This window comes from Rhinolophus sinicus, chromosome 2 (genome assembly GCF_057876585.1).
Source record: "Rhinolophus sinicus isolate RSI-liver-muscle chromosome 2, RSI-T2T, whole genome shotgun sequence".
Taxonomy (NCBI): Eukaryota; Metazoa; Chordata; class Mammalia; order Chiroptera; family Rhinolophidae; genus Rhinolophus; species Rhinolophus sinicus.
The window spans coordinates 127,744,299-127,771,932 of record NC_142502.1 but is presented as its reverse complement, the minus strand read 5'-3'; the positions used below and the strand labels follow the sequence as shown (position 1 = coordinate 127,771,932).

Genomic DNA, 27,634 nt, shown 5'->3' with positions numbered 1-27,634 from the left:
AATATGTCAAACTACTAAGCAACGCCCACCTGCAGCTGTCATGTAATGACCAGGCTCAGTAACAATAATCAAATTCATGATTCAAAGTGTAAGACCTTTTCTACTCTATAATGCATCAATGACAACTGAGGCCTGCCCCAAACCTATGAATAGATTTCAGGAGAGATCTACAATAACCACAACTTTGAAAAAATAAAAAATAATAAGGCAGGGTAAATGAGTCCAGGAAATTAAAGGCAGGAGGACAGAAAGGACTCTTTCTTGGCTGGTACAGCACCTTCGTTCTCCCAAAGGGCAGTAAGATGCTCTCGTGCACTGGTGGGTGTCAGGTACCCTCGTTTTCCCATCTGAGCTTCCTCGATTCCTGGAGCTGAGGAAGGGAATCAAAGCGTAAGTCAATTACAGCCTCCTTCCAGAATGGGATTTATCAATTCTGTCTCCCCACCCTGCCAAGCTGGCAAGTTAACCACAACAATCAAACTCTAGCACAGCATAGTCTCAGCTCTGAATATTTTTCCCCTTAACGAAATTTCGGAAGTCATGGAAACAATAAACTGTAAAAAAGCAACGAGCAAAAGAAAAAAAGATCACCTACCATTCCACCACATTCTATCACTAACATCCCTTTTATATATTCTTTTCCAGTCCTTTGATTGGATGTGTTTTAGATAGTTACAATCTTAACTATGGATTTACTTTGCTCATTTAGTGTCCTTTCAGGAGCATTTCCACATGTAGCCACATAGCTCTTGCCTGACCATCAGTTTTGATGGCCGCATGATATTCTGCTGAGAGAATGTTTTCCTAGGTGACTGAACCATACCCTTGTAGTTGGACATGTGGGTTGATCCCAGGTTTTTACTGCTATATAAGTAACATTATGATAAATCACTTTATGCACATGGTTTTTACCAGAAAGGTTCATAGAAATAGAATTATGGACAAATTAGAATGAATATTTTTATGGGTAAATGTATATTCGATTTCTTCTTACACGTTAGGCTGATATGTGAGGAGTAGATTGATTTTCTCAAATCAAGCAAGATCACTCTGGGATACTATCACCAATACCCGGGGGAAGTCAGAAAATCAGACATGGGGCTGGGCTGCCATTCGGTGTGTCAGGCTCCGGGAATTTACATGGTTAATGAAAATATAAGTAATGTGACCCTGAAGTTCAAATCTGTCAACCTCTTCTCGGATACATTCATGGAAATGAATATTGCTCAATTTTCCCTTTTTATGTACGTATCAGGGCAGGAACTCCATCTTGTCTGTCTTCCTAGCACCTGACACAGTGCCTCGTACACTGGCTTGAACAGACACCTTCAAAATATCCTAGATACTCGATCTGTTCTTAAAAACCTCACTGTTGCCTTTTTTCATAGTTGTAAAATCCAGCTTCATTCCACCTCCGATTCTCAATTCGTTTTTTCATATCTGCAGAGGATATGTTATCACAAGTTCTTAGAGAAATCTGTAATCTGGATGACGATGAATAGATATACCATAATTTAGTCTAATTCTTAGAATACTAAGTCATAGAAGCAGAATTGCTAGGTCTACACATTTAATATTTTAATTCCTATAAAAGCAAAACATTTCAACCAGTTAATGCAATTGAAGGATGTGTGGGTATGCAATGAAGAGGCTTTGACCTTCAGGGATGACCACAGCATCATATATCCAGTGGAAAAAAAGGCCCCATTAACCTAAAGAACATCTCTGCGGGCATTTCTGGAAACAACTGTCTGAATTTTCTTTCCTACTAAACGGGCTTGAGGAAGAGCAGCTGACTCTGGCATGCTCTCCAGCCCATCCCAGAGCTGTCAGTGCATGAAGCCCCCACCGCCATTAAACCACTATGATGACAAACTGGGGTTGTTCTATCACAGGATTTGAGGCAGAAGAGACCTGCAGGAAGCTACCACCTCACACAGGCTGCACCCCTCCTAACAAGACACGTTTATAGCCTGCAAAAATGAAATCTGCCCGGATGGATTTCAGAACATCCCTAACATGTGTTTCATTCAGCTCTAAGAGCTGTCATGTGAACAAGGGGGTTGGGAGGTCAAATAACTTGGGGAAAGACTGGATCACAGTGGGGAGAGTATCTTGGCTACAAGAATTCTCATTTAAAAATACAAGTGTGCGCTGTGGGGCTCAAGGAGCCCTCTGGAGCGCATGCAGCATTTCCTAAATGGCTCTCCGCCTGAGAGGACCAGTGTGTGGAGACGACTGAGGCACAGTCACTGCTTGGCTCCCTTTGGTACCAGTAATGCAGCCAGACCCTTTCTCAGAACGCTTACCTGCCTGCACATCACCTGCTCCCTGGAGTTACTGACCTGTGACTCTTGCAGCCTCCTCTGATTGCGGAGGCCACGTGGTCAGGTCTCCACCTTGGCACTGTGCTTGGCCACAACCAGGTTCTCAGCATAAGGCTGAGTGCCCCAAAGGTAAATGTTTGTTAAGTACTAAAAACCCAGTTCTAGAACCGTGGAAGACGACTATCGACTAGATTCTAATGCACAGACTTCTGGCTGGCCCCACCATCATAGTCTCATAGCTGCAGTGAGAGAGCACTTCAAAGAATGGACTTGACAAAGGCATTACAAGGTTACTTAACTGCTCGTTATTTGCCCCTAAGAAACAGTTACCCTTCTAGAATTCTGACCATCTTTGTTCTCAATCTGTGCACATTTTCTAAGGCGCCCTGAGGGATAGAGCAGCAGTTCCCAACCTTAAAAATACTTTTAAGGATTATTAATAGGTAAGTGTAGGAAAATCCACCCTTGTGGTTAACTGTTAAACAAAATTAAACAGGCTTTTTAAATGCAATGTGGTATCCTGGATTGGATCCTGGAACACAAAAAGGACATTCATGGAAAAACTGGAAAAATTCAACTAAAGTCTGTAGTTCCATGAATAGTAGTGTACCAACGTTAATGTCATAGTTTTGACAAATGCACCATGGTGATCTAATGTTAGGTTAGGACGAACTGAATAAACAGTATATGGGAACTCTGTGCTATCTTTGCAACCCTTTTGCAAGTCTAAAACTAGCCTAAAATAAAAGGGTCTTTAAAAAGTAATAAACAAATGTATTACTGCTATGGTCTGAATGTTTGTGTCCCCCAGGTTTCATGTGTTGAAATCCGAATCTCCAAGGTGATGGTGTGGGGAGGTGGGGCCTTTGGGAGGTGACTGGTCGTGACAATGGAACTCTCATGAGTGGGACTGGGGCCCTTATGAAACACCCCAGAGAGAGCGCCCTTGCCCCTTTCTGCCATGTGAGGGGACAGAGAAAAGTCGGCTGTCAATGAGGGAGTGGGCCCTCACCAGACATTGAATGTGCCAGCACCCTAGTCTTATACTTCCCAGCCTCCAGAACTGTGAGAAATAAATGTATGTTGTTTATAAGCCACTCAGGCTATGGTATTTTTGTTATAGCAGCCTGAACTGACTAAGACAATTATTTAACTCCAGGCCTTGCCAGTCTTCAGTGTAAAAGGCAGATTAGGCATCTTGAGGAAGAGATCTTACTTCCCTGCCTCTTCCGCATTCTCAAGCTCTGAAATAAAGTTTAGTCACAATATGCTATGGACTTTCACACATGAAATTTCCTAAACTCCAGGCAAGAAGTATTGTTATTGCTATTAGACCGAGTTGGAAACTGAAGCTCCAAGTGGCCTTCTGCAATAAGACTACGTAACTGCTAGACCCACACAGAATACGTAGCAGAGAGAGGTGTCAATCACAGGCTATGTTTGCCCACCCTGGCACATTGACTGTACAATAATAAAGAATAGTTAACATCTATGGAGCACGTACTACACAGCAGGTACTGGTCTCAGTACTCCAAATGAAATACCTTATTTAATCTTCAATACTTCAAAATAAAAAACATACTTAAACAAACCTACAACTACAAATATAAACAATCAGGTAGTACTAAATTTGGCTCTCAAATTTTTCCTCAAGTACCCCAAGGGTGGAACAGAGCTGAAGAAGAGACACTCTACCCCAGGAATTTAACGGACAGCCAGGAGCAGCCTGCAGGAGGTGCTCACGTTCTTTAAACGCTCGGTTTTCCAAATTCACCTACATTTTACATTTTACTTCAAAATAAATCCACACTTGTTCGATGATAAAATGGTTCTAAATACTTGCCAATTATATTACTTCACTTTTGCCTCAAAAATCTTTCAGAAAATGACCATCTGGTTCAAAAGTTGCCTATTCAACCCACGGGGCGCTGCCATCATGCATCCTGGCCCGTCAGTTGTGTGAGAGGCCAGCGCTGTGCCCTCACCAGGACGCCTCCAGCCCTGAGAGGCCCTGACACAGCTCCACTACTGGTCCACCACAAACACGCAGCTGAGAAACGTGGTGCGGAAGACCAGGCATTCCCAAAGTTCGGGACACATCTGACGGCCACGCATGAGAGACATGGCTGAGGGCCTCGCAGGGCTGGGCCTGCTTACCCAGGGGCTCCGTGTCCTTCTGGTTGGCTTTCCTGTGCACCATGGATGGATATGTGATTGTCAGTTTGCTGTTGTGCTCCTTTCGGACAAGTGACCGCCCAGTCCTAGACATGAAAACAGTTGTGATTGAGGACAGAAAAAATCCAACAGGACACTTATTAACAGCTGGAGTGACTGGCCAGAGGTTTCTCGCCTGAGGAAAGGGAAAGGCAAGAGCTCCAATACTCACTTGCAGTGGGGACATCGCTTAGCAGTCATATGTGTCTTCCAGAAGTGAGTAATGAGTTTGCTCTTGCTCTCACAGACATTTTTCACCTGTTAAAAAAAGGCAAAGAACCTCAGAGTGCTGTTTGAAGAGAATCCAGTATGTATTCATTCTGTTTTTTTTTTTTTTTTTTTTTTTTAAAACCAGAGGAAGCCACCCCTTTCTTAAACAAAAATTTCCAGAGCCCTAATATAGCCAAGCTCTGCCAATTACTGAGTGACTTCTTTCCTTAAGTTTTCTCACTTATAATATGGGAATAATCGTAACCACATCACCAAGCTATTACTTGTTAAAGAAATCATGATAACTGATAAAGAGATCATGAACGCAGTTGGGGGCTTGGAACAAAATAAGTAGTCAAAAAATGCTGGTTACTTTTAGTTTAATTGAAAACAAACCTGTCTGGATGCAGCTGGTGTACCCTCCCTGCTGCCTCCCTGAGCTATACCTCAGGGTTCTGAGAAAGGTACATCCACAGTTAAGCTACATGAGTGGTTCTGCGCCTGGCTGCAAATGAGACCCACTTGGGAGCTTTTGAAACTTCCACTTGGGCCCTACCCCAGACCACTTAAATCAGAATCTCTGGTGTGAAACTCGGGCATGAGGTGAATCAGATTTCAAGTTAGTCCTACAGGCTGATTATCGACATCATTCATTCACTGAACAGATTAATACTTATATAGGTGCCACTGAGGAACAAAGAGGTAGCTGTGGTTTATAACGTTGGAGACAGAAAGAAGAAAAGGACATGGACCTCATTCTCAAAGTGAGACTATAAGCCAGAACCTTGCTGGATGCTGTACCTAAACCATCCAATTTCATGTAATCTCATCGGTCCTGAAGGCAGGCATCAAAGATGGGGACACGATGGCTCAGAGTCAGTTATGCAACTTGCAAGGTCACAGGTCTCCTAAGAGGCAGAGCTGGGATTCAAACCCAGGTCAATTTTGGGAAAACAAAAGTATACATGAATGATGGTGCTAAAACCCAAGTTTTCTGGAAAAAAGAGAGACAGGATAACGCACCTGTGCACCTTGAGATCCCAAGAGATTGTTCTGTACAATTTTGGTTGTATATTGTTCTAACTCCTCCTGAATTTCAAAGGCAGTAGGATCGGGGTTTTCTTCCAGAAACTGAAAAACAAAGAGGAAAACCGTATTATCAAAGTAAAGCAAGTGTATGATTAGCAGCACCACGGGCCAGCCTCCTTAAGGGCAGAGCATTTGCTTTGAGGAGAGAGAAAGAAACCTCATGGCTGCTGTGTTGCATGCTTAAAGCAGTGAGGCTGTTAAAAAAATCAGAAGACTATCCTGCTTCCAATAATGGTTGGCTAGAGTTTTCATACCAACCTAAAACTGAAAAGAACCAAGAAAGGATAAAATATTTTGAAAACGTTAAATCTCTGAAAAGCTGACATGACAGGACAGTGAGGAATATCCAGACTGAATTGAAGGAAAAATACGAATCTAGGAGGTCGAGGAGCAGGGGGGCCACATCTGCCGCACTGCACTGCTCCGGGGTACAGCTCCAGGGCAGCCCTCAGTGCAGTCGTGGCCCTCAGGGGAAGATACTGACAGACTTCCGTGATGTTCCCTGGAGTTGCGAAACATGGCAGCACTGGCCCTGGGCACATTTTCCAAGTCAGGAATTCTGAACTTATCATTTTAGAGGCCTCAAATGATGAAGGGGATAGAAATCAAAGCTTACAGTGCAAGGACAAGACTCTAATAGGATACCTTCCCTCCCATATCCTATGCCACAAACACAGGAAGCTGGGAACCCCAAAGGCTACGCCCTTGGGTACTAAACCTGCTCTTGGACAGAACCACCAGGATTCTAACTGCCTGGGAGTCCGGTGAGCCACCAGCTTTGAACATGGGCCCAGGCAACCAAGCACATGGCAGAAGCAATAAGAAGTCTCTCTGGAGGAAGGCAGCATCATCCTAGGCCTCAAATTATTCCTATAAAGAACTTTTTAAGTACAATGACAAACTGTCAACAATAAGCACACAAGGACAGGGGAAAGAGGAGTTTCTGGGGACACAGACAATATCCTGACACTGAAGGTGAGTACATGGGTGGTGGTTACTTTGTAACTATTTGGTAGATTGTATGAAGAATGCATTTCTGTGAGTATATTTTACAAAAAAATTTTCTTAAAGTAGGCATCACCAATAATTTTATGCCAATAATTTTGAAACTTTAGATGAAACGGACAAATTCCTACAAAAATATAACTTACTCTTAGTAAAGGTTTAAGAAAATCCTTTCTCTCTCTCTCTCTCTCTCTCTCTCTCTCTCTCTCTCTTTGTCGGACAAGTTTGAATTGGGGTTAGGTTTTCAGTTCTGTTCCCTTGGAAACTTGATAAAAGCGGAAATACCAACTGTGTTACTAGGCAGCACTGCTGATGGTAAACATGACCTCTATGGGTTAACTGCATCTGAACTAGGAAGACTGAATGAACTATAAACGCCTAGTGGGAAACCACTGCTCTGAGCTTTCCTGGTGCTAACTACACATGTCCTTGAGGGTCTCTGGAAGCTGGGCCCACAGGCTGTCACTAAAGATACTGATTCCTATTTGGGGCCTGGGGTTTTTAGGCCAGGGTGACTCTCGTGCCCACTGGTGTAATCCATTTTTTAGCTCCTGATCAGTCACTTGGAGAGCCACAGAAGACTAGCCCCTGGCCAGGGCTGAGGACACCCCCTGAAGAGAAACTGTCTGGCAGCACCCTGCTGATGTACTGCGTCTCCCATCTTACACGTACGCTTTCAGAGCTCTTTAAAGAGAGAGAAGGAAAGACAGAATTCCCTAAGTCATTTCGGGAGGCTAACATAATCTAGGTAACCAAACTCAAAAGGACAATATGAGAAAGGAAATCTACAATCCATTGTCATTTGTGATCACAGGTGCAAAAATCCTAAGCAAAATATAAGGAAATCAAATCCAGCAATGTATTAAAAAGACAAATTATGTCACCCCAATAAATTAAAAAAAAAAAAAGGAAAAATAAAAAGACAAATTATTGCGAATAAGGAATCCCAGGAATCCAAAGTTAGTTTAACATGAGAAAAGGAACTGAGTGATTCACTATGTGAGTGGGTTAGAAGAGAAAAATTATCTGAAACTTCCAAGTTTTGCCAATTCTCCAATAATGTCCTTTATAGCAAAAGTATCCAGTTCAGAGCTTCCTGTTGCATTTACTTGTCCTGTCTCTTTAGTCTCCTTCGGTTCAGAATGGTCATTTGGTCTAACTTTGAAGACATTAACGTTTTAAAAATTAAAGGTCAGTTAAATGTGGGTGTGTCTGATCTCTCCTTGTGATCAGATTCTGCTGGTGCATCTTTGGCAGGAAAATCCAGAAGCGATGACCTGCTCCTGTCATTGCATCCTATTAGGTGGTGCATGATTTCAACCTGCTACATTAGGTGATGTTCAGTCACTTTGACCAATGAGTAAGAAGGTGACTGACAGACTTCTCCACTGTAAAGTTCCTCTTTCCCTCCTTTTCATAATTAATAAAGATTATGTGTGTGGGGGGAGTACTTTGAAACTGTGTAAATAGCCTGTTATTTAAACTTTCAGTTCATTCATTTATTCATTCATTCATTTATATCAGTATGAACTCATGGAATGCATAGATTTCTACTTTATTCGATGGATTATATTTACTATCATCATGTATTTTGATTCTCAACTATCCTAGATTTGGCCAGTGTGAGCCCTCCAAGTTGGCTCCTGTGTCTTTTTGACATGTCCCCATCCATCGTTCTCCGAGTACCGCCCCTCCCTCTGGCACATGACATTCTAAGTTCATCTTGTACTTTCTGCATCAGCCCTAGAAACAGCCATTTATCCAAAGAGCCCTTTTAGTGGACAATGGCATTTAGAAGCCAAGATAAGGCATGAGCTGTGCTCATTGCTACCACTGTTCCGAGGCCCTCTCAGGGACAGAACTAGGGAACATATGTGCATACACACACACCCCCTTCACACTGGTACTTTTAATCCCAATCTAACACTACAGGATTACCTGGGGTCTTCTCTCGTACACATATTTGTACCTTCCTCCTCTGATGGTGTGAAACCTGGCCAGCATTATCCTTACTATATGTACTTATTTGATCAATCCTCCTCCCTCTACATAACCACTCTCCCATCACTGCTGCCAGCCTGTCCTGTGCACGGCCCCCTCTCACCCAACGTGGGCTCACATCCCACTCCAGGCCACCCTCTTTATGGACCCTCTCCTCACCCTCTCTGTGCTCTCACATCCCACACTGGGCCATCCAGCATGGGCACCTTCTCATAGGACTTGGTTGGACACCCACATCCCATGCTGAGCCTTTACCCCAAATGAACATGCCCCTCACCCTATGTGAACTCTGACATCCCATGCTGGGCTGCCCACACATGCGGAGACCCTCGCTCCCTTGAATACTTTTCCCATCTTGCTTGGGCCCTGACAACCCATACAAGGCCATACCTCTGCATAGAATCTTCTCTGCTCTTCCCATTAAGTGTCTTTAAGATTTAAGTGTCTTTAAGACTGAATTATTCAGGAAAGGGAAGGGGAAGAGGAAAAGGGAAAGGCTTCCCTTTGTGAGAAGGAACAAGACGAGGATGCATGCCATTCCTTCAATCCCTAGCCACCAAAGTAAGGTAAGACAAAGAAATAAGACATACAAGTACTGGAAAGAAATAAAACTGCTGTAAATCACAGATGACGATTGTACTGAAACTCTAAAAGAATGTACCCATGAAGTATTAGAATTGATAAGATGCTTTTGTCTGGTTGTTTCATACAAAAATCAATATAGAAAAAATGAGTATTATTTTGATCCACAAACAGAAAATAAATTTTAAATAAGATATTTATAACAGCACCAGAAATCACAAAGGAAAAAAGGCTCCACAGTAGAGAGATCTGGTGATCACCATCTTATTCAAGTAATCAAACTAAGCATTACTGACAGAACAATGGTGACAGCGTGTGCATCCTAAAATGATGCAGACAAAGCATCCTGTCATGTAGGTTGTGGTCTTATCAAAATGTGAATCTAATGAGGAAATAATCAGAAAAATCCAGGGTGTAAGAAATCCTACAAGACAACTGGCCTTCAGTCCTCAAAAAGTCAGTATCATGGAAATGAATTTTCTATATTAAAACAGCCTACATTAACAATCCAAAGCAATGCATGAACCTTGATTGGATCCTGGGTCCAGGAAAAAAAAAGCTCACCAATGGGTAAAATAGTATTTCTATGCCGTTTTCATTAGCATTTCTTCAATTACCTTGTGGCTTCATGTTTTCACACCTATCTGGTTATAAGACATAAAGATCAAATATTCTGGTGACTATTCTTAGGGACAACACACAACCAGCTTTTGTTCTCATCACGCTGGCTCGCCTGATTTCTATGACAGCCACTACCCACCTACCCTGTTCAGAATTCTCTCCAGCTCGAATACTGCTTGAAGGGCTCCAACTTCCAGAACTCTCAGCTGGCAGACCAGAAGGTGAATCACAGCCCGGGGGCAAGTCAGCATATGGCAGTTTAAACAGGAGCTCCGGAGCAACAGGTAGAGTTTCTGAAGAGAGGGAACAAAAAGAAACAGGATATTAGAAAGAGATGCAACGGCCAGGGTGATTTTCAATATACTTCAGATTTTCGTTTTCATACAGTCAGTTTACTCCCTTAAGATTTGCGCTATTGAAAGGTCTTCATGACTCCAAGAACTACATGGAATACTCCTCTTCATTTTTTCTATGATTTCATGTTAATCCACTGAAATTTGAAATTTATTTTGGGTCTGAGATAGGGAACTACCTTTATTTAAGTGCTGAATATTAAATTCAGTGTTTAAATAAATTTATTTACATTTAGGATGAAGATAAATACTAAGTTTAAATTGAGTTAAACACTTAGTATTTAACTAAGACAATTCTCTTCCCTTAATATGATTAACAGATGAAAATAGTATCCATGTACACTACCATCTGAACAGCTTAAAACAAACGGGGGCGGGGGGGGGGCGGGGGGAGGCTGACTGACTAATACAAAGCACTGAAAACACAAAGGAGCACTCCAGACAGGAGCTTTGTTCTTAGCTCACCCTCAGGCCTTCTGGGCCTTTGCTTTTCCTGCCACCCAGCAAGGGCCTACAAAGTCACCTAAAGAGCTCAGGGAAGCTTGGAGAACTCCAACATTCCCTCTATTGCCAGGGCGGCCTCCACTCAATTTCTGAAGGTGGTGAAGCCCCTGAAACAAAAGGTGCAGGGCATGGCTCCAGAGGTTTTCTTCCCCTCATGGGAACAGAATCAAACCATGGTTCTTCTCAATGGGAATCAAACTGAAATTCATTTCATTAGGGCTAGAGGCCGACTTGAATATACTAGTTTTGGCTCCTCAAAGCTGAAAATCTAATGGTAAGGAACACTTTCACTCCAAGTGTCCAGAGGTAACCTCCTCAACCCCCTCCTGTGGGGAGAGGGGTAGTCTCACAAACCCAACCAGCAGCCCTGAGACCCACGCAGCCCAGGGCAGAACCTACGTCGAAGAGGAGAGGGTTGTACACGGTGAGCGGGAGCTCAATGTGGCCCAGGTGGCCGGAGCAGTTGTTGAAGTCTTGCACGCAGGTGGCGCACACCTCCTTGGAATCCGCAGGGCCCAGAGCTAAATCGTACAGGCCGTTCACTGAGGGGTTCCCCAGGCTGTCCAGGTACCTAGGGTTCGTAATGGACTTAACACTTAATTTCCTAAGGAGAAAAAGACCAAGGGAAAACTAAGGTTACTCGACTTCTCAGGTGTTTCCTCTTCGGCACTCACAAAAATGCAGTCAAGTGATGATGTAATGAATGTGTTTCCTCAGACCGCGGACAGCTCCGGAGGGCAGAATCTGTCTGCCTTGCTTAGTGCTGTTCAGCACTTACCAAGGAGCCTGCACACAATAGTTGCTCAATAAAATATGTGCTGAATAAGAGTGGTAAAATCTTTAAAAAAGAGATTTAATGCAAATCTTGCACTAACTGGAAGACTTTTAAAAAGGACTTAAGTAACTACTACACGCCAAATGCGCCAAATGTTTTACAAGAAGCATTTGGTCTTGACTTTAACCCCCTGAGATGAGCATCACTATATGCATTTTTCAGAGGAAACAGGCCCAGAGCAGTTAGGTGATTTAACCCAGGAGACACAGCCAGAATAGGGCGGGGGATGGGCAGGGAGGGTATGGACCACACTAACTCTAAAGCCCACCTAGTTCAATAAAGGAGAGATGACCCAGTAACCCCCGTATGCATGAATAGGAAATTGAGGAACATTAAACACAAATATTCAAACGTTTGACAAATATAACTTGCTTTACTAAAGATTTCATCACAGTCTTTTCTGTTTCATTTAAAAGGGGCTCCCATAGGATATTTAACTACTTTTACCAAAATTACATTCATGCTCAGTTTGCCTTTTAACCTTTTTTTTTTTTTTTCTGATTTAGAAAATAAGGATACGGACAAAGAAATCATCCAAATCTCAAAACCAACAGAACATTCATAGACCTTTTTTTTCTATGGGTACATTTTTTAAAAACCTTAACTGGGGTTTGGCATTTCTAGCATTGCACGTGTCCATTTTCGTTTAGTATTAAATGAGTGTTTGCACGTCACTAAAAATTCTTTGGAAACATTATTCTTAAGAATTGCAAAATCTTTCATTACATAGCAATTAATATAATTCACTTACTCAAACTACATTATAAATAAACTTATAATACCTATCTATGTAAAGATTTTTGCATAGAATAATTCAAACTTCTATTTCCTAAAAATATAATTATTTCCTCAGGTGAATGGAATCCATGAATTAAAGGGCACAAACTGTTTTGAAGCTCTTGGTATATCCAGAAAAGGTGGACTAACAGATTACCTTAACCAGCACCAAGTCTTCGCACTTAAAAATCTTTCCAAATTTAAGGGGGAAACAAATGCTAACCCATTGTCATGTTAATTACTTCTTTATTACAGTAGTTTTTTAAAAAAAAGTTTTGATCCTTTACTTATTTTTTTAATTAAAATCTTAATTTTTTCATTATTGCTGTACATGAGCTCCTTCCAACCTAAAACACTTTTTCTTGTGGATGAAATTGTATCTATTGCTGGTTGATGCTATAATGGGAATTTCTCGGCTAGCACACTGTTCCCAGTGTTACCAGAGTTGGCGCTCAGTTTATTCATCCATTCACTCAACCAGAGTTGAGGATAAAAGAAAGGAATGATACAGGAAGCTCAAGACTAGTAGAGGGAGACAGACATATAAAAAAGCACAAAATGTGACTGCAGCACTGTGGTAAACAACTGTGCTAGAAGTGGAAAGACCTCAGAAAATGAGGGAGACTGAGCTGAGCCTTAAGAGTGTCAGAGATGCTCTGATGTCTGCTGAGGGTAGGGGGAGACGACAGAGGGAAGCAGAGGACACTGATGCAGAGAAAATAGTTTGAGGAAAGACCCAGATGTTGAAACCTGAACCTGATGTCAGGTTCTGGAATGTGCCAGTGGTTTAGTAGGGCTAGGGAAAGGATAATGTTATAGCAAAAATCTGCATTGGCCTGATCGTGGGAAAATTTGTAGGCTAAGCTAAGAAAGTATCCTTTACCTGAGGGAAAAGCAGTGTCTCTGGAGGGTTTTAAGGGTGACAGTAGCATGATCACATTTACACTTTGGGAGACTAATTTTGACAACAATGTGGAAGATGAACTGGACAGGTGTAAAGTGGAAAGAAAAGACAATTCAAACAAGAGATAAGGCTGTGACCTAAGGAAGTAGCAGTAGGGTATAGAACAAATAGACATGTAGGTGGACACAGTAAGAGCCCAATAAATAAATTAAGATGTCAGGAGAGACAGGTCTAGAATTATTTCCCAGTCACACAACAGTGACCATTTGCACTAGACTAGGTACCATTTTGAAGGGGCAAGTTCCCCCTCCCAGGAGGTGCATGTTGAGTTTTCGGTATATGAGTTTAAGAGCTCTGTGTGAAATTCACCTAGAGATGTCCAGAAAACAGCTGAATAAATAACTCTGGAACCAGGAAAAGAAATTTGGGCTGGAGATTTAAATTTGAGAATATTAATCATGAAAGTGGTGAAATTGTTTAGGGATGACATTTAGGACAAGCAAGGCAGTATGACCAGAACAGAACCTTTGAACACTAAGATTTAAGGAAAATACGAATCAGCTAAGGAGCCTGAAACACATTCGAATGTAAGCCATGAATGCAAGAACCTTGTTCACCGATGTGTCACTGACGCCTAGCATACTGCCCGACAAAAACTGGGTGATCGATAAATATTTGTAGGTTGCTTGATAAACTGATCATGTAAGGAATCAGAAACATGAAGAATACTTGTCACAGAAACAGAAGAACCTTAAGACAGAAAAGTCCTGAAAGAGAGGAAAGTTTCAAGGATGTGGTCAAGACTGTCACATGCTACAATGATCAAAATGGGGACTTGAGAGAGTCCCCTTGATTTAGTAACTAAGCGGAGAAATACAGGTGGTCCTGGCAAAGAGAAGTCGCCTGAACTGAGTCTTGAAGGATAATCATTTTATAAACAACGAGAGTATGTGCTCGATTAACCGCGTCAGAGACATTATAATAACTTCACAAAAGCTGGTTAATTAACCAGAAACCTGGCGGAGGATAACGCTGCACTCTCGCAAACCCCTCCACCTCAGCGCACTGTTTCGCAGCTCAATGAGGTGCTAGGCAGTGCACGCCAGCCCAAGACGTTCCCGGAACTACGGGTCCCAGCAGGCCAAGCGCCCGACAACCATGGACGTAGAGGATAAATGGGCGCAAGACCAGTTGGGAACAGTAGTTTATGGCGCCGACCGCACGAGACAAGCTCAACACTCTTCCCACCAACTCCTTACTTGAGCTCTTCGGCCGAATACATCCCGAAAGAAATGCCCTGTAGCCGCCGCCAGGGCATGTTCTTTAAGCCCGACATCCTCCAGGTCAGTTTCGAGTTCTGGCACCCAGAGAGAAATTCCAATAACCACCAGTCAATTCCTAATGCAGCCACACTCCCGCATCCACCATGTGATTTAAACTACGCTTGCGCGCGATAAACCCTCGCTGGGCGGAGATTTACGTAGATGAGATCACTTCCGCTCTGGGGCGGGGGGAAGTAAGAATTTCATTTTCACTAGCTTATTTTGAACACAATCGAAGATATATAATATTCAAATGATCGTTTTAGAAGACTTCTTCGCGGCAAACGAGGCGTCCTGAGCACTTAACTTCCGTAACGAAGTCTTGCAAACCATGGACTTGTAACCTGTTCTATTCCCGCCCACCTTCACCTCCCTTGGTAATCCGGGAAGTGTAGGGCGTACATTCCCAACATGCAATGCGAAGAAGCCAAAGATGGCCGTATCATCTGTCCGCTGGTTGACGGTCCGCTGCAGGCTTTGCCTGCCGTTGTCGGATCGGCGGGCAGGTCCATTTGGACAAGCCCCTAGCTGCAGGTAAGAGAGGCTTGGGGAATCCCGAGGAAGACCCAGGTGTCAACCTAGTCTCGTGTGATCCCTGTTTCCCGAGAGCTGTGGAAAGAGGCACCATGCAGTGGAATGCGCATGCGCCCTCTGGTAGCCGCGTGCTCCCGGAACCCGGCGTGCAGAACCCGAGTCCTTGAAAAAGAGACAAAACGCATTTATTAGGGAAATATTTATTGGTAGACTGGCCTACCCAGGAGTTAGAACTGTCGACAAGACTAGGCCTGCTCTGGTGGAGCCAGCATTCTAGTTAGTGTGGCTTTTAGCAGTCCCATCTCAAAAACAAAATTATTTGCTCTCATTCATTTTCATTCAACCGGGAGGAACGAGGAGAAATCTTAAGATTTTTGCCAAATTAAAGGTAGTTTATGAGCGCCCTCTGTGCTGAATGTTGTGACGTTCCTGGATTGAAAGGCTGTGGTGATTTAGCTTCATAGTTTGTCATAATTGCTTTAAGTGGAGTAGTTTTTTATTATTATTAGGGCATTATCCATTTAAAAATCAGCTCATTAATTGTCCCTCTTACCTTGGTATTTTAGATTCCCAATATTGAAAGTCCTTTGTATTTCAAATCATCTGTTCAATTGTTCAAGTGCTATTAAAATTTTCCTTTTTTTCCTTGATTTTATGTAATGAGATTACCTGGTTAAAATTTTTTTTGACCATATTGTCTGCATGTCTTGTGTCTATTCTGTAATGGTTTTGAACTTGCTGTATATCTTCTCAGTGTACATCGACATGAATTATCCAGTCATTTTGATCCATGATAAATTTGGGCTGAAAATGCACATCGTTGGAGGTGAGGTGGGAACTTCAGATGAGTATTAGCTTTAGGGCTTTTATTTTTTTGCAGATTTTATTCCGGAAGTGCAGCCCTCCCCAAGGCTGAAGGAGCTGATGTAACAGGTATGTAAAAATATATTGAAATAATCCCATTTTTATATTAACACATTGTACTTGTTTGTAGTAGTAGTATGTGGAAATTGATTCACTTTTTTTTTTTCCATATTAAGGGATTGAGGAAGTGGTCATTCCAAAAAGGAAAACTTGGTGAGTATTCCATGTTCATTCCTCAAGTGGTAGAGTATTTATTATGAGCAGAACATTGTTAAATAAGGACGCAGTGACGTGACAAGCGATGGAGAGCTTTCTTGGGGGAGGGAACAGCTGAGGGAGGAAAAGCTTGGGAGTTTAAAAAAACAAAAGAAGGTGAAAGTAGTGAGTGAATGTGAAATGAGATTAATTTAAGAGTTGAAAGACCTTTTGAACTGAGTTTGGGTTGATATTTACATAGTAGTGGTTAATTGTGAGCATCATCTTTAAAACAATTTCTCTTTCTTAACAAAGTTTTCATATTGTTGGGAGACTAGACAAAAGTATTATCTTTATGGTCTTTAATAAGGTAAAGTGAAATAAATGACATGGACTGCAAGATTTTAGCTTTTTTAACTCAGTAGATAGATCCTTGGACGAATGGCCTTATTCAAAGACACTTTAAACAGCTAAATCTTTCCTGAGTATTGCCGAAAGGTGGGTGGGATAAATTGAACATCTAAAATGGAAACAATTACTAGCAATCACACTACTCAGAGGCAAGTTATTTAATCTCTGTGCCATAGTAAAATGTGGGTAATGATACTAGTACCTACTGTAAAAGATTAAATGTGCATTTGAATAGTGCCTGCCACATTGTCAAAGCTCAGTAGATGATAGCTCTTATTTTAAAGTTCTGGGACATGACATTTTTAATGTAAATTATATGTATACATTTAATTTAGTAGAACTGATTTGTTAGATGTACTGTTCGGTACTCTGCTTTTAATTTTTAATTACTACATAGTATTTTATTATATTCAGGTGTATTTCTGTCTTCCCTGGCCTGAGAATCAGAACCAAGATAAGAGTAGGAATAAACGTATCCATAAAGGAGTCATTTTCTTGAATGGCATTTGAGTCCAAAGCAATTTACCAGCCTCTTTCCCTGAGGAAGGCACTACAGGGAATGCAAAAAAAGGGAGGTTTTCGGGGGGTTGCTCGGATGGCTTATGATTTAGCCAAGTCCCATGCATATGATCTAGTCCATTATCTTATACTCACATTACATGTGTGCATAACTTATACACGTGATTAGAGACAACACAGGATATATAAATCTAGAGTGGTTGTATTGCAGTAACCAAGGTGAGTTTTATTGAAAAATGTAGAAATTTTTTTGTACCTTAAAATAGGTGAGATTATTTTATTAGCATCAGAATCACCTGGGAATTTTGTTTAAAATGCGTATTCCTGCAGGTAATTCTTCCTAACCCTAAAGTATGAGACCCACAGATACAGAGAACAGTAAGGTAGAGTGGGACCTGATCATGACACGTGGTGGGAGGGGGCCAAGCAGGCAGATTTGTGAAAAATGCTCTGTTAGAATAGGGGAAATAAGGTTGTTGATAACAGAGCATTGGTCAGCAAACTAAGGCTTATTTATTTTACAGTGCATGAACCAAGAATGGTTTTTACATTTTTTTCTGGTAGTTGAAAAGTCAAAAGAAGACTATTCAATGACATGTGAAAATTATATAAAATTCAAATTTCAGTGTCAATTAAAATTTTGGAACACAGCCTCACTCACTTGTTAATGTATTGTCTGTGGCTACTTTAATACTACACTTCGTAGAACTTAATAGTTGCAACAGAGTGTCTGTGGCCCATCACACCTAAAACATTTATTACTGTCCCTTTGCAGAAAAAGTGATTGATAGAGTTTCTCTGATAGCCCCTGAATTCCAGGGTCAGGAATTTAGGCTTTTAGACTTGGAAGAAGCTGCAAGTACTCAAGTAACTGTTGCCTTACTTTAGAGATGAAGCACGATTTGAGGCTGTGATTTCCCAGATCACTCAGATGCCATCAGAGACTAACAGATTGTGGAGAGTCATTGTTGGTTTTCATGTATGAATGTGATGTGATAAAGGCAGTGTTCTAAACAGGTTAATCTGAATTGTACAGTTACTTTAGGGCAAGCTGGAGCATCACGCAGCTGGCTCCAAGTACGATACACCTACAGGGCAGATTGGGCAGGCACCAGAGTCCTTCTGAGGCAGATCCTGCTCCATAGGGTCAGCCCCTGCGCAACAACTGTTCCACTGTAGTCAAGGCCAGTCCTCACAACCAGTGAGGCCAAGGGTCAGTCCCTCACATTGGTGTGCAGTTATCAACCAAGGCTCAACTACAGGAGGAGGGCACACACAACCCACACAAGGGACACACCTGGAGCACGTGGCTCAGGTGACCACAAAGACTGTGCTACTGAACCCCACAGCACACCTACTACATAAGGCCACTCTACTAAGACCAGAAGACATCGCAGCCCTACCTAATACATAGAAACAAACACAGGGAGGCAACCAAAATGGGGAGACAAAGAAACATGTCCCAAATAAAAGAACAGAACAAAGCTCCAGAAAAAGAACTAAACAAAACGGAGATAAACAATCTATCAGATGCAGAGTTCCAAGCACTGGTTGTAAGAATGCTCAGTGATCTCGGAAAATTTCAACAGAGAGAGAGAAAGCATAAAAATAGAGATGGAAACCATCGAAAAGAACCAGTCAAAAATAAAGGATACAATAATGGAAACGATGAATATATTACAGGGAATCAACAGTAGATTAGATGAAGGAGAGGACCCAACCAGCAATGTAAAGATAAGGTAGCAGAAAACACCCAATCAGAACAACAAAAAGAAAAAAATCCAAAAGTTGAGAGTTTAAGGGACCTTCAGGACAATATCAAGCATAGCAATGTTCTCATTATAGGGGTACCAGAAGGAGGAGAGAGAAAGCAAGGGGTTGAAAACCTATTTGAAGAAATAATGACAGAAAACTTTGCTAACCTGGTGAAGGAAATGGACATATAAGCCCAGGAAGCATCGAGTCCCAGACAAGATAAACCCAAAGAGGCCCACACTAAGACATATCATAATTAAAATGCCAAAGGTTAAATGCAAAGAGAGAGTCTTAAAAGTAGCAAGAAAAAAGCAATTAGTTACCTATTACATGAGGGAGCCCCCATAAGACTGTCAGCTGACTTCTCAGCAGAAACTTTGCAGGCAAGAAGGGAGTGGCGGGAAATATTACAAGTGATGAAAAGTAATGACATACAACCAAGATTCCTCTAACCAGCAAGGCTTTCATTTAGAATTGGACAGATAAGGAGCTTCCCAGACAAGAAAAAGCTGAAGGAGTTGATCATCAATGAACCAGTGTTATAAGGAATCTTAAAGGGACCTCTTTAAGATGAGAGGGGTGTTAAGGATGGGTGAAAGGGGAATGGATTAAGAAGTACAAATTGGTTGTTACACAGTACTCATGGGTATGTAGGGTACAGCATAAGGAATATAGTCCATAATACTGTAATAAATAGTTATGGTGCCAGATAGGTACTAGATCTATCAGGGTGATAGATGGGAATGGGTTTGGGGGCAGGGTGAAAAAGGTGAAGGCATTAGGCGGCCGATTGGCTCAGTTGGTTAGAGTGTAGTGCCATTAACACCAAGGTCATGGGTTTGATTCCCACATGGGCCGGTGAGATGCTCCCTCCACAACTAGATTGAAAGCAGTGACTTGACTTGGAGCTGATGGGTCTTGGAAAAACACACTGTTCCCCAGTATTCCCCAATTAAAAAGGTCAAGGCATTAAGAAATACAGATTGATAGTTAATACAGTATGGGGAATATAATCAACAATGTTGTAAAGATCATGTAAGGTGCTAGATGGGTACTGGACTTACCAGGAGGATCACGTCATAGACTGTGTAGCTGCCTGACCAATGCGCTGTACACCTGAAGAGCTAAAGTAGAGTAATGCTGAATGTCAACTATAACTAAATATATATAGTCACGGGATATGGAGTACAACATAGGGAGGTCGATTGTATTGTAACAGCTATATGAGATGTCGGGTAGTACCTGAAACTAATGAAATAAATAAATAAGAAGAATATGTAGGAAAATGGATAGGAGGAGATGAGATTCAAGGTAGATACAGTTGTATGAGATGAGGGTGGAAATCCCTAACCCGGGGTGATGGTATTAGAGTGGAAAGAGAAAGCAGGGAAAGCATAGCAGGAATATGTACTAACCACCTTTAGGTAGAAGAACTAGACATTTTCTCTTGTTATTATTCTAATGATCTTGACATACAAGAACCGGCTTTTCTTGAGACCTGAACTTTGTTATTGGCCAGTTCATTCTGAGAGTAGCATCACTTGTTCATTTTGTGAGCGTGAGAAGCCCTGGTGAGGATTAACTTGTGATTCTCATTCTTAGGGACAAAGTGGCCATTCTTCAGGCACTCGCATCCACAGTAAACAGGGTAAGTAGGAATTTTAGGTTTCTGTACCTAACTCAGCTAATAATACATTTAATGTTCATATTTCCTCATTATTCACGATTAAACTGTTGTAGATCTAGAAAGTTTCTTGGAAATTATCTAATCAGTCTCTTTATATGACAAATGAGGAGTCCAAAGCTTTTCAATTTTCTGACCTGGCTGGTTAGGATGTTAAAGCCTTGACTTAGCTCCGTGTCTTTTGTCTTCAAAAGATGAGATGTGCCTCATGAGGAGTGTGGAGGAATATGGTTTTGAAAGTGGCAGTAGGAAGCTAGGATCCCCAACCCCCCCCCCCCCCCCCCCCCAAAATACTGCTTCTAAGCCACTAGGTATGAGCAGCCTTCCCTTGAAAGCTGCTGGGAAGCACCTCCCCCCTTCCTGGAGAATCCAGGTCAGTATGACAAGGCATCAAAGGGACAATCAGAAGAGATTCAGGATATAGGGGAAATTTTTCCTCTGGAACAAAGATTCCATAAGGCCTGGGAAAGGAAGCTCTGGGGGAGAGGAGAGGAATAGAGGAAGTAATTTGGGGGCAGTTCTGAGTGAGCCCCTGGTGGTGCTTGAGAGTTGAAAGAAGTATAGAACCTTGGGCAGCAGGACACGGGAGAAGCCGCTGCTTGTTCCCACCCGTGATAGGGCCGGGCAGTATCCTCCATTTGGAGGAAGGACTTGGACTTGTGTATGGCTAGTGGCCATGCTTTGAAGGAAACCCTAGTGCAGGAAATTGGTGCCCAGATTAGTTAATTTAGAAGATCTTTACCTTGAGTTTAAAACAGCAGTAGTCCCTATTGATGGCAGACTCAGATCTTAAGAAACAGTCATGGGGGTTTGAACCATTGTTTGCTTTAAGTTGTGCGTAATTATAACCAAGTCTTAACAGAGTCTAGAGGACATTGTAGCTGTGTATGTGTGTGTGGGGACACTCCATATATATATACGCTAACATATACACAAATGCAAATATGCATACATATTTCTGCATATGTGTTGCATACGTAATTAAAACTTGATAGAATTTTTGGACGTCACCAAAACTCAAAAGATCCTCTTAATAAAAATCTACCTAAAGAGACTTCTGTCTTCTCCACAGGACACCACAGCTGCTCCTTACGCATTTCAAGATGATCCTTATCTCATACCAACATCCTCTATGGAATCAGTGAGTACTTACATGTGACTCTTCTAGTATTGTTGCATCTTGTTGGTTTGGGTACAAGAGAGCATATGTAATTTAACTTAGTTGTAAAAACCTTTGAAACGTTTACAGATGCTGATTAATTGGAAGACTTTTTGAATCCTTTATTACCTTCATCAAAAGGCGTTAGAGGTTAGCTATGGAGAGCGTTTGGGGTTGTGGTTTTTAACACTTAGGGCTCTCACACTGGAGCAATCCACTCAGTTTAATGCATTGTTTTTATATACCTCCTGATGTGTATAAGACCTGAAATTATGTCACACTCACTAGCAGAGGTGGACATATTTTATTTAACTTCTAATTAGGATTCTGTGTATTGTTGGCATTCTTTATTAGGGGGAAGGATAATTCTTGCTGAGGGTATGACTTTGATCTCTTGAGTCTAAATTACATGTAAATACCAATTTATATCTAAATTTTTTTCTTTATATAGCGTTCATTTTTGTTGGCAAAGAAGTCCGGGGAGAAGGCAGCAAAGTTTATTATTAACTCACATCCCAAATACTTTCAGAAGGATATAGCTGAACCTCATATACCGGTAAGGAAAGACAATTAGGATTTTCAGGTAATAGCATATAAATGTAGATTAAACCAAGCATTCATGGCTAATATTTGAGTAGCCATTTGAATGCTCTCAATATTTGGGTGAAAAGTCCTCTAATATGTATAGTTATATGTGCTCACAATACTAACTTTTTTTTTTTTTAACTTCTTTTGTATGTATTTGCTCCTCATTTTATTTTCCCCATTTGGCTTCTGTGACAGCAGATTATTAGGTCTTTACCTACTATTTCAGTTTCTTTCACTAGCTTTTTTATCCACTCCTTAAGCATTGACGTCTTTTTTAGGTTTCCATGCTCACTCATTTCCTCTTTTTCCTGTCTATACTCTTCAACGACCCTTATGTTCCTTTTGGTATTCTTGTATGTCTGGCCTAGATCCCTCTCCTTTGAACTCCAAATTGTATTTCCAACCTCCTCTTTGTTCTGTACTCATGAAGAGAATTTGAGCAATGCCTGTCTGCTCTATATTGTGCTTAGTGCTGTCAGTACAGCGTGAGCAAAACAGATGTGTAATACAACCTCAGACTCATCATCCAGAAGCATTCCATCTCACATCTCCCTGCTTTCCAAAACACGTAAACCCAAACACAGCCCTCCTGCTTCTCAAGCAGCACCTCCCAGAGACAAATTAGAAGGCCAGTGCGATTGTGTAGGTAAAAATACTGAAATCCTGATCTAAGATAGTGGCTGCAATGGAATGATCATTTGTTGGCCCACCCTTTCCCCTTTGGGTTTTTCTCTAACAGTTACTCTTCTGTGCTTAGCTCACTTTTGCTTGAAGCTTTCCACAGTCCCCTGCCTCCTGGCAGGCAGCTCTCTCACACCTCTGAGATCTCTTACAGCCTTTACCATTCACACTATGTCATAACTATTGCCTTATTTGTTTTCTCCATTAGATTGTGAGTATCTTGAGGGCAGAGAATAACTTTCATCTCTATATCCCCAATGTCTAGGGTAAACTAGTAGGCATTTAATAAGTATTTGAATAAATTAGTGAGTGATGTAAAATCAGCCTACCTTAGTGGTATTAAATGTTCAGAGTAAAAGAAGCATTAAGGATGAAGTTTCTGCCTTTGGAAACCAATCGTACGCTGACTCTTAACCAAGGTTGGGAGGAAAGGAGAAAGGATGGTTTTAGCAAGGGGAAAATAATACTAAGTTTAGTTTGAAGTTGGGAAATTAAGTTGGAAGAAGGATTCTTCAGATATGGATTATGTTTGGGTACTTTTAAATTTTTCTTCCCAAGCTAGGAGATAGCTAAATAGTCTTGTTTGGGAGACTGTAGAGTTTTGTTTTTTTTAAATGTTTTTTTTAAGGTTATATTCCCTACAAAGAAATTCATGTTAAAATGATAAATGGTATTTGGTACATGAACCATGAATTGGAACAGTGACATTTTATTTTGGTGTGCTGGTGATAAAAATGTCCTACTTGGTTATCCTTTCACCTTTACCTGTTTGTAGTAATTTTAGCCTTATCGCTTCCCTAGTGTTTAATGCCTGAGTACTTTGAGCCTCAAATTGAAGATATAAGTGAAGCCGCCCTGAAGGAACGGATCACGCTCAAAAAAGTCAAAGCTTCGGTGGACATGTTTGATCAGCTCTTGCAAGCAGGTGACTAAGTTCATTCAGAGCCTCCCCTAGGAATGTGGGCTTAGAAATAGGCCACCATCGTACGATCCCAGTAGTTATGTGTAAGAGTTACAAATACTGTTGTACTTAATCTGCTTGATAGCTGTGTTTATATTTTTAATAGTTTAATAAATAATATTTTAAGTTCTGCTTTAGCTTCACTTTAAAATTATAGGTGAAAAAAAAATTATAGGTGAGATAGAGTTGCAACTTTGTTAGTTTATTGTACACTTGTGCTGTATCACAGGTAGAGAAATTCGGTAGCTATTATATGTTTGGAAGACAAAACGAACAAGAAAGAAACATTTACAAAGGAAAGAGCACTAAACTGTTGGATCAGAGGCTTGGATACTGGTCCTAGTTCTGACACTAGTTAGTCCTGTGTCCTTGACAAACTCACTTAGTTTCTCAGAGCTTCTGTCTCTCAAATCCTGTGGCTCTCTGAATTCAGTCTGGATGAGTGAACCTCCACGGGTATAGGTCTAGATAGTGTGGCTTGTGAACTACCATGAGAATGTACTGGTAGTAACATCAAAAGCAGCGGTATTGTTTTTAAGTTTAAGGAATCTGAAGTGACAAAAATCAACCAAACATAGAAGAGTTAGAAATTGAACTAAATCACTCAATAACAGAAAATTTGTAGAAAGCCATGTTTGATTTGAGAGTCTGGGTATACAGCCTGTTACAGCATTGGCTGTACAAATGAATTGCTCATGCAGATTATTACTGAGGGAGGGTTTCCTCTGTTCAATATGATAAATATCTGCTAAGTCTATATTAAGGCTCTTAGTGCTAAGACTTGTCTTCAGTGTTACATGCTGCGTGGCACATGCAGACATTCAGTAAACATTTCCAAAGACAGTGTGTCAGACCCATACCTCAGAGTAACAGAGTGAGCCAGCATACCAGGGGAGAAGGCTTAGAAAATGTTATTACCAAGCCTCTAATAAGTGCCAAACACTTTGCCAGGCATTTCACATGCTTAATTAATTCTGTAACACCTTATGAGCTGCCATGCTGTGTAGTTATCTTATAAAGGAAAAAATAAGTAATTTTTAAGTGATCCTAATATTCATATTAACTTTATAATATGATTATTATGTTATGTAATTATACATTGTAATTGTATAATTACATACTATGTTACTTATATATAATATAGTCTGTAATTATGTAATAAGATAATTCTGTATTGTATAATGTATGAATATTTAGTTAACATTAACCAATTATTAAGTAATTTTTCAGGGTCACCCAATTCTGAAATAATAGACCCAATCAAATGAAACTTCATAGCCTATGTCCTCTCCCCTCTCCCCTCTGCTGTGCTCTCTTTTCTGGGCTTTTAAATTTCCTGATGGGCATTTTTGTCATCCATATATTTTCTTTAGAAAAATGCAGTTACTTTTCTTTTAAAACACTGAATTATATCTCATATGTCTTTCTGTTCCCTTTTCTGCCTTTTAGTTAGGTGTCAAAATGGAAGCATAATGTTTGGAGCAACAATTTTTAAAAGGTTATTGTAATTAGACATTTGTGCTCATATTTCTGGGCAAGTATTTCACTGAGGGCCTGGACCCAAGTGGAATAGTTCTCCTTGCATTTGTAACAATGGAACTGGGCCAGGGGAAGTACATGGCAATAATTTACAAAGTCTTCCGTTTGGAGGTGGCAGTTAAAACCGTAAGATAGTTTCTCTGGGGATATGAGTGCCTAATGTAAGTGAACACAGGGTCATACTTCATCGTATTTTATTCTTTTATATCAAAACACACGGTCAGTAAGGATTGTGTCTCTGCCTTTATCACTTCAGGTGTTGACGTGAAGTGTATTCTCATCCATTGTTAAAGTAAGTGGTGGATGATATTAAATATATGACCAAGAAAGCCACAGCTCATAGAAAAAGTGAAGAATTTTAATCTAATGGGTTTTAGTTCTTTGATGTTTCAAGGTTTCTTTCCCTTTTTTTCTTCTACCCACAGGAACCACTGTATCTCTGGAAACAACTAATAGTCTTTTGGATTTATTGTGTTACTATGGTGACCAAGAGCCCTCAACTGATTATCATTTTCAACAAAGTGAAAAATCAAAAGAGTTGGTAATGGTTTTTGGCAATAATTTTTAAAGTTTCTTTTGGTCATAACACCTCAAAGTTAGGCAGGTTCTTCTGTGTTAGGGTAGTGGAGATTTCTTTTGAAGTGTGGTATGGTACAGTAGCTTTGATAAAAAGTGGTATAGAGGAAGAGAAAGATTTAAACAATTGTTTTAACCCTTCTTAAAAATATTTTGATCATGCCTACCAAATGCAGGCAAAGCTTTGACCAGAAGTATTTGGGCAGTCCCCTATGTTATTGTTACTTACAGTGACAATACGATGTATATCGGACAACCCCTCAAAAATTCTTGCATATATGGGCAGAGAGGAGTGACCTCTCTGCTGGGGGTACAGAATAGTATCGTGTCTGGGGCTGGCCTAGATGCTGTCATAGTCTCTCTCTCTCTCAACCGAAGTGTTTGACTTCTACAAAAAGATCCCAGGGAAACTTTTGGCTCATGTGAACAAAGATGTAAATATGACATTTTTCATAGTATAGTCATACTTATAATTACAAAATTGTTGAAAGCAAACCAAATATCCCATAGTGGGTGATAGAATTATAATAGTATTGTGTGGTGATTGAGAATACTAGTGTAGGTCTGTTTGGGTATGGAAAGATACTGATAAGTGGGAAAGTAGACTAGATAATTATATCATTTTTATTAAAAAATTTTTATATGCCTAAAGAAAATGTCGTTAAAAAGTTAAGTTCCTTTCTGTGTGGTGGAATCATGGGTGTTTTTTCTTTCAGTTTGACTTTTCTAATTTTTCTCCACTAAATGTGGATTACTTATGTACAGAATAACTGTCTTTTTATATAATTTTTTTAAATTTTTCAGTTACAATTGACATACGATATGATATTAGTTTCAGGTGTACAGCATAGTGATTAGACATCTATATAACTTGCAAAGTGATCATTCAGATAAATCTAGTACCAATCTGAAACTGTACATTCTTATTAAGGGCAAGATTTCATTCTTTTTTGATGGCTGGGTAATACTCCATTTCATAGATGTACTACCTCTTCTTTATCCATTGATCCATTGATGGACACCCAGGTTGCTTCTATATCTTGGCTACTGTAAATAATGCTGCAATGAACATATGGATGCATGTGTCTCCTTGAAGTAGCAGTTTGGGTTTCTTCCATTAATTACCCAGGGATTACTGGGTCCTTTGTTCCTCGTTATAGCCTTTGTTTTAAAGTTGTTTTTTTGTCTGGTGTAAGTATTGCTACCCGAGCTTTTTGTTTTCATTTCCATTTTCATGAAATGTTTTTTTCCATCCCTTTTCTTCCAGTATGTCTTTCCATCTGTAGTGTGTCTTGTAGGCAGCATGTGTAAGGATTTTGTTTTCTTATCATTCAGCCACCCCATTTCTTTTGATGGGATCATTTAACCCATTTACATTTAAAGTAATTATTGAGAGATATGTAGTTATTGCCATTTTATTAATT

At 40.6% G+C, this 27,634-nt stretch overlaps 2 protein-coding genes across 3 annotated transcripts in view; one reads left to right on the top strand and one right to left on the bottom strand.

Moving 5' to 3' along the window:
- POLR1A (RNA polymerase I subunit A) overlaps positions 1-14,864 on the bottom strand; it is a 79,635-nt gene extending 64,771 nt beyond the window's left edge. For both annotated transcript variants that reach the window (XM_019749207.3, XM_019749208.3), the window contains exons 1-7: positions 14,682-14,864; positions 11,306-11,510; positions 10,193-10,342; positions 5,775-5,882; positions 4,714-4,799; positions 4,485-4,588; positions 278-370 (exon numbers count right to left, since the gene is read on the bottom strand). In XM_019749207.3, the coding sequence (XP_019604766.3) occupies positions 278-370; positions 4,485-4,588; positions 4,714-4,799; positions 5,775-5,882; positions 10,193-10,342; positions 11,306-11,510; positions 14,682-14,758 (823 nt within the window). In that variant the 5' untranslated portion in view covers positions 14,759-14,864. The remainder of the gene's footprint in view (positions 1-277; positions 371-4,484; positions 4,589-4,713; positions 4,800-5,774; positions 5,883-10,192; positions 10,343-11,305; positions 11,511-14,681) is intronic.
- Positions 14,865-14,914: 50 nt separating this feature from the next.
- Positions 14,915-27,634, top strand: part of PTCD3 (pentatricopeptide repeat domain 3) — a 29,452-nt gene continuing 16,732 nt past the window's right edge. Inside the window, exons 1-8 of the mRNA XM_019749209.3 lie at positions 14,915-15,278; positions 16,159-16,211; positions 16,319-16,355; positions 20,625-20,670; positions 21,779-21,847; positions 22,317-22,421; positions 23,936-24,059; positions 26,060-26,175. Coding sequence (XP_019604768.3) covers positions 15,178-15,278; positions 16,159-16,211; positions 16,319-16,355; positions 20,625-20,670; positions 21,779-21,847; positions 22,317-22,421; positions 23,936-24,059; positions 26,060-26,175 — 651 coding nt within the window. The 5' untranslated portion in view covers positions 14,915-15,177. The remainder of the gene's footprint in view (positions 15,279-16,158; positions 16,212-16,318; positions 16,356-20,624; positions 20,671-21,778; positions 21,848-22,316; positions 22,422-23,935; positions 24,060-26,059; positions 26,176-27,634) is intronic.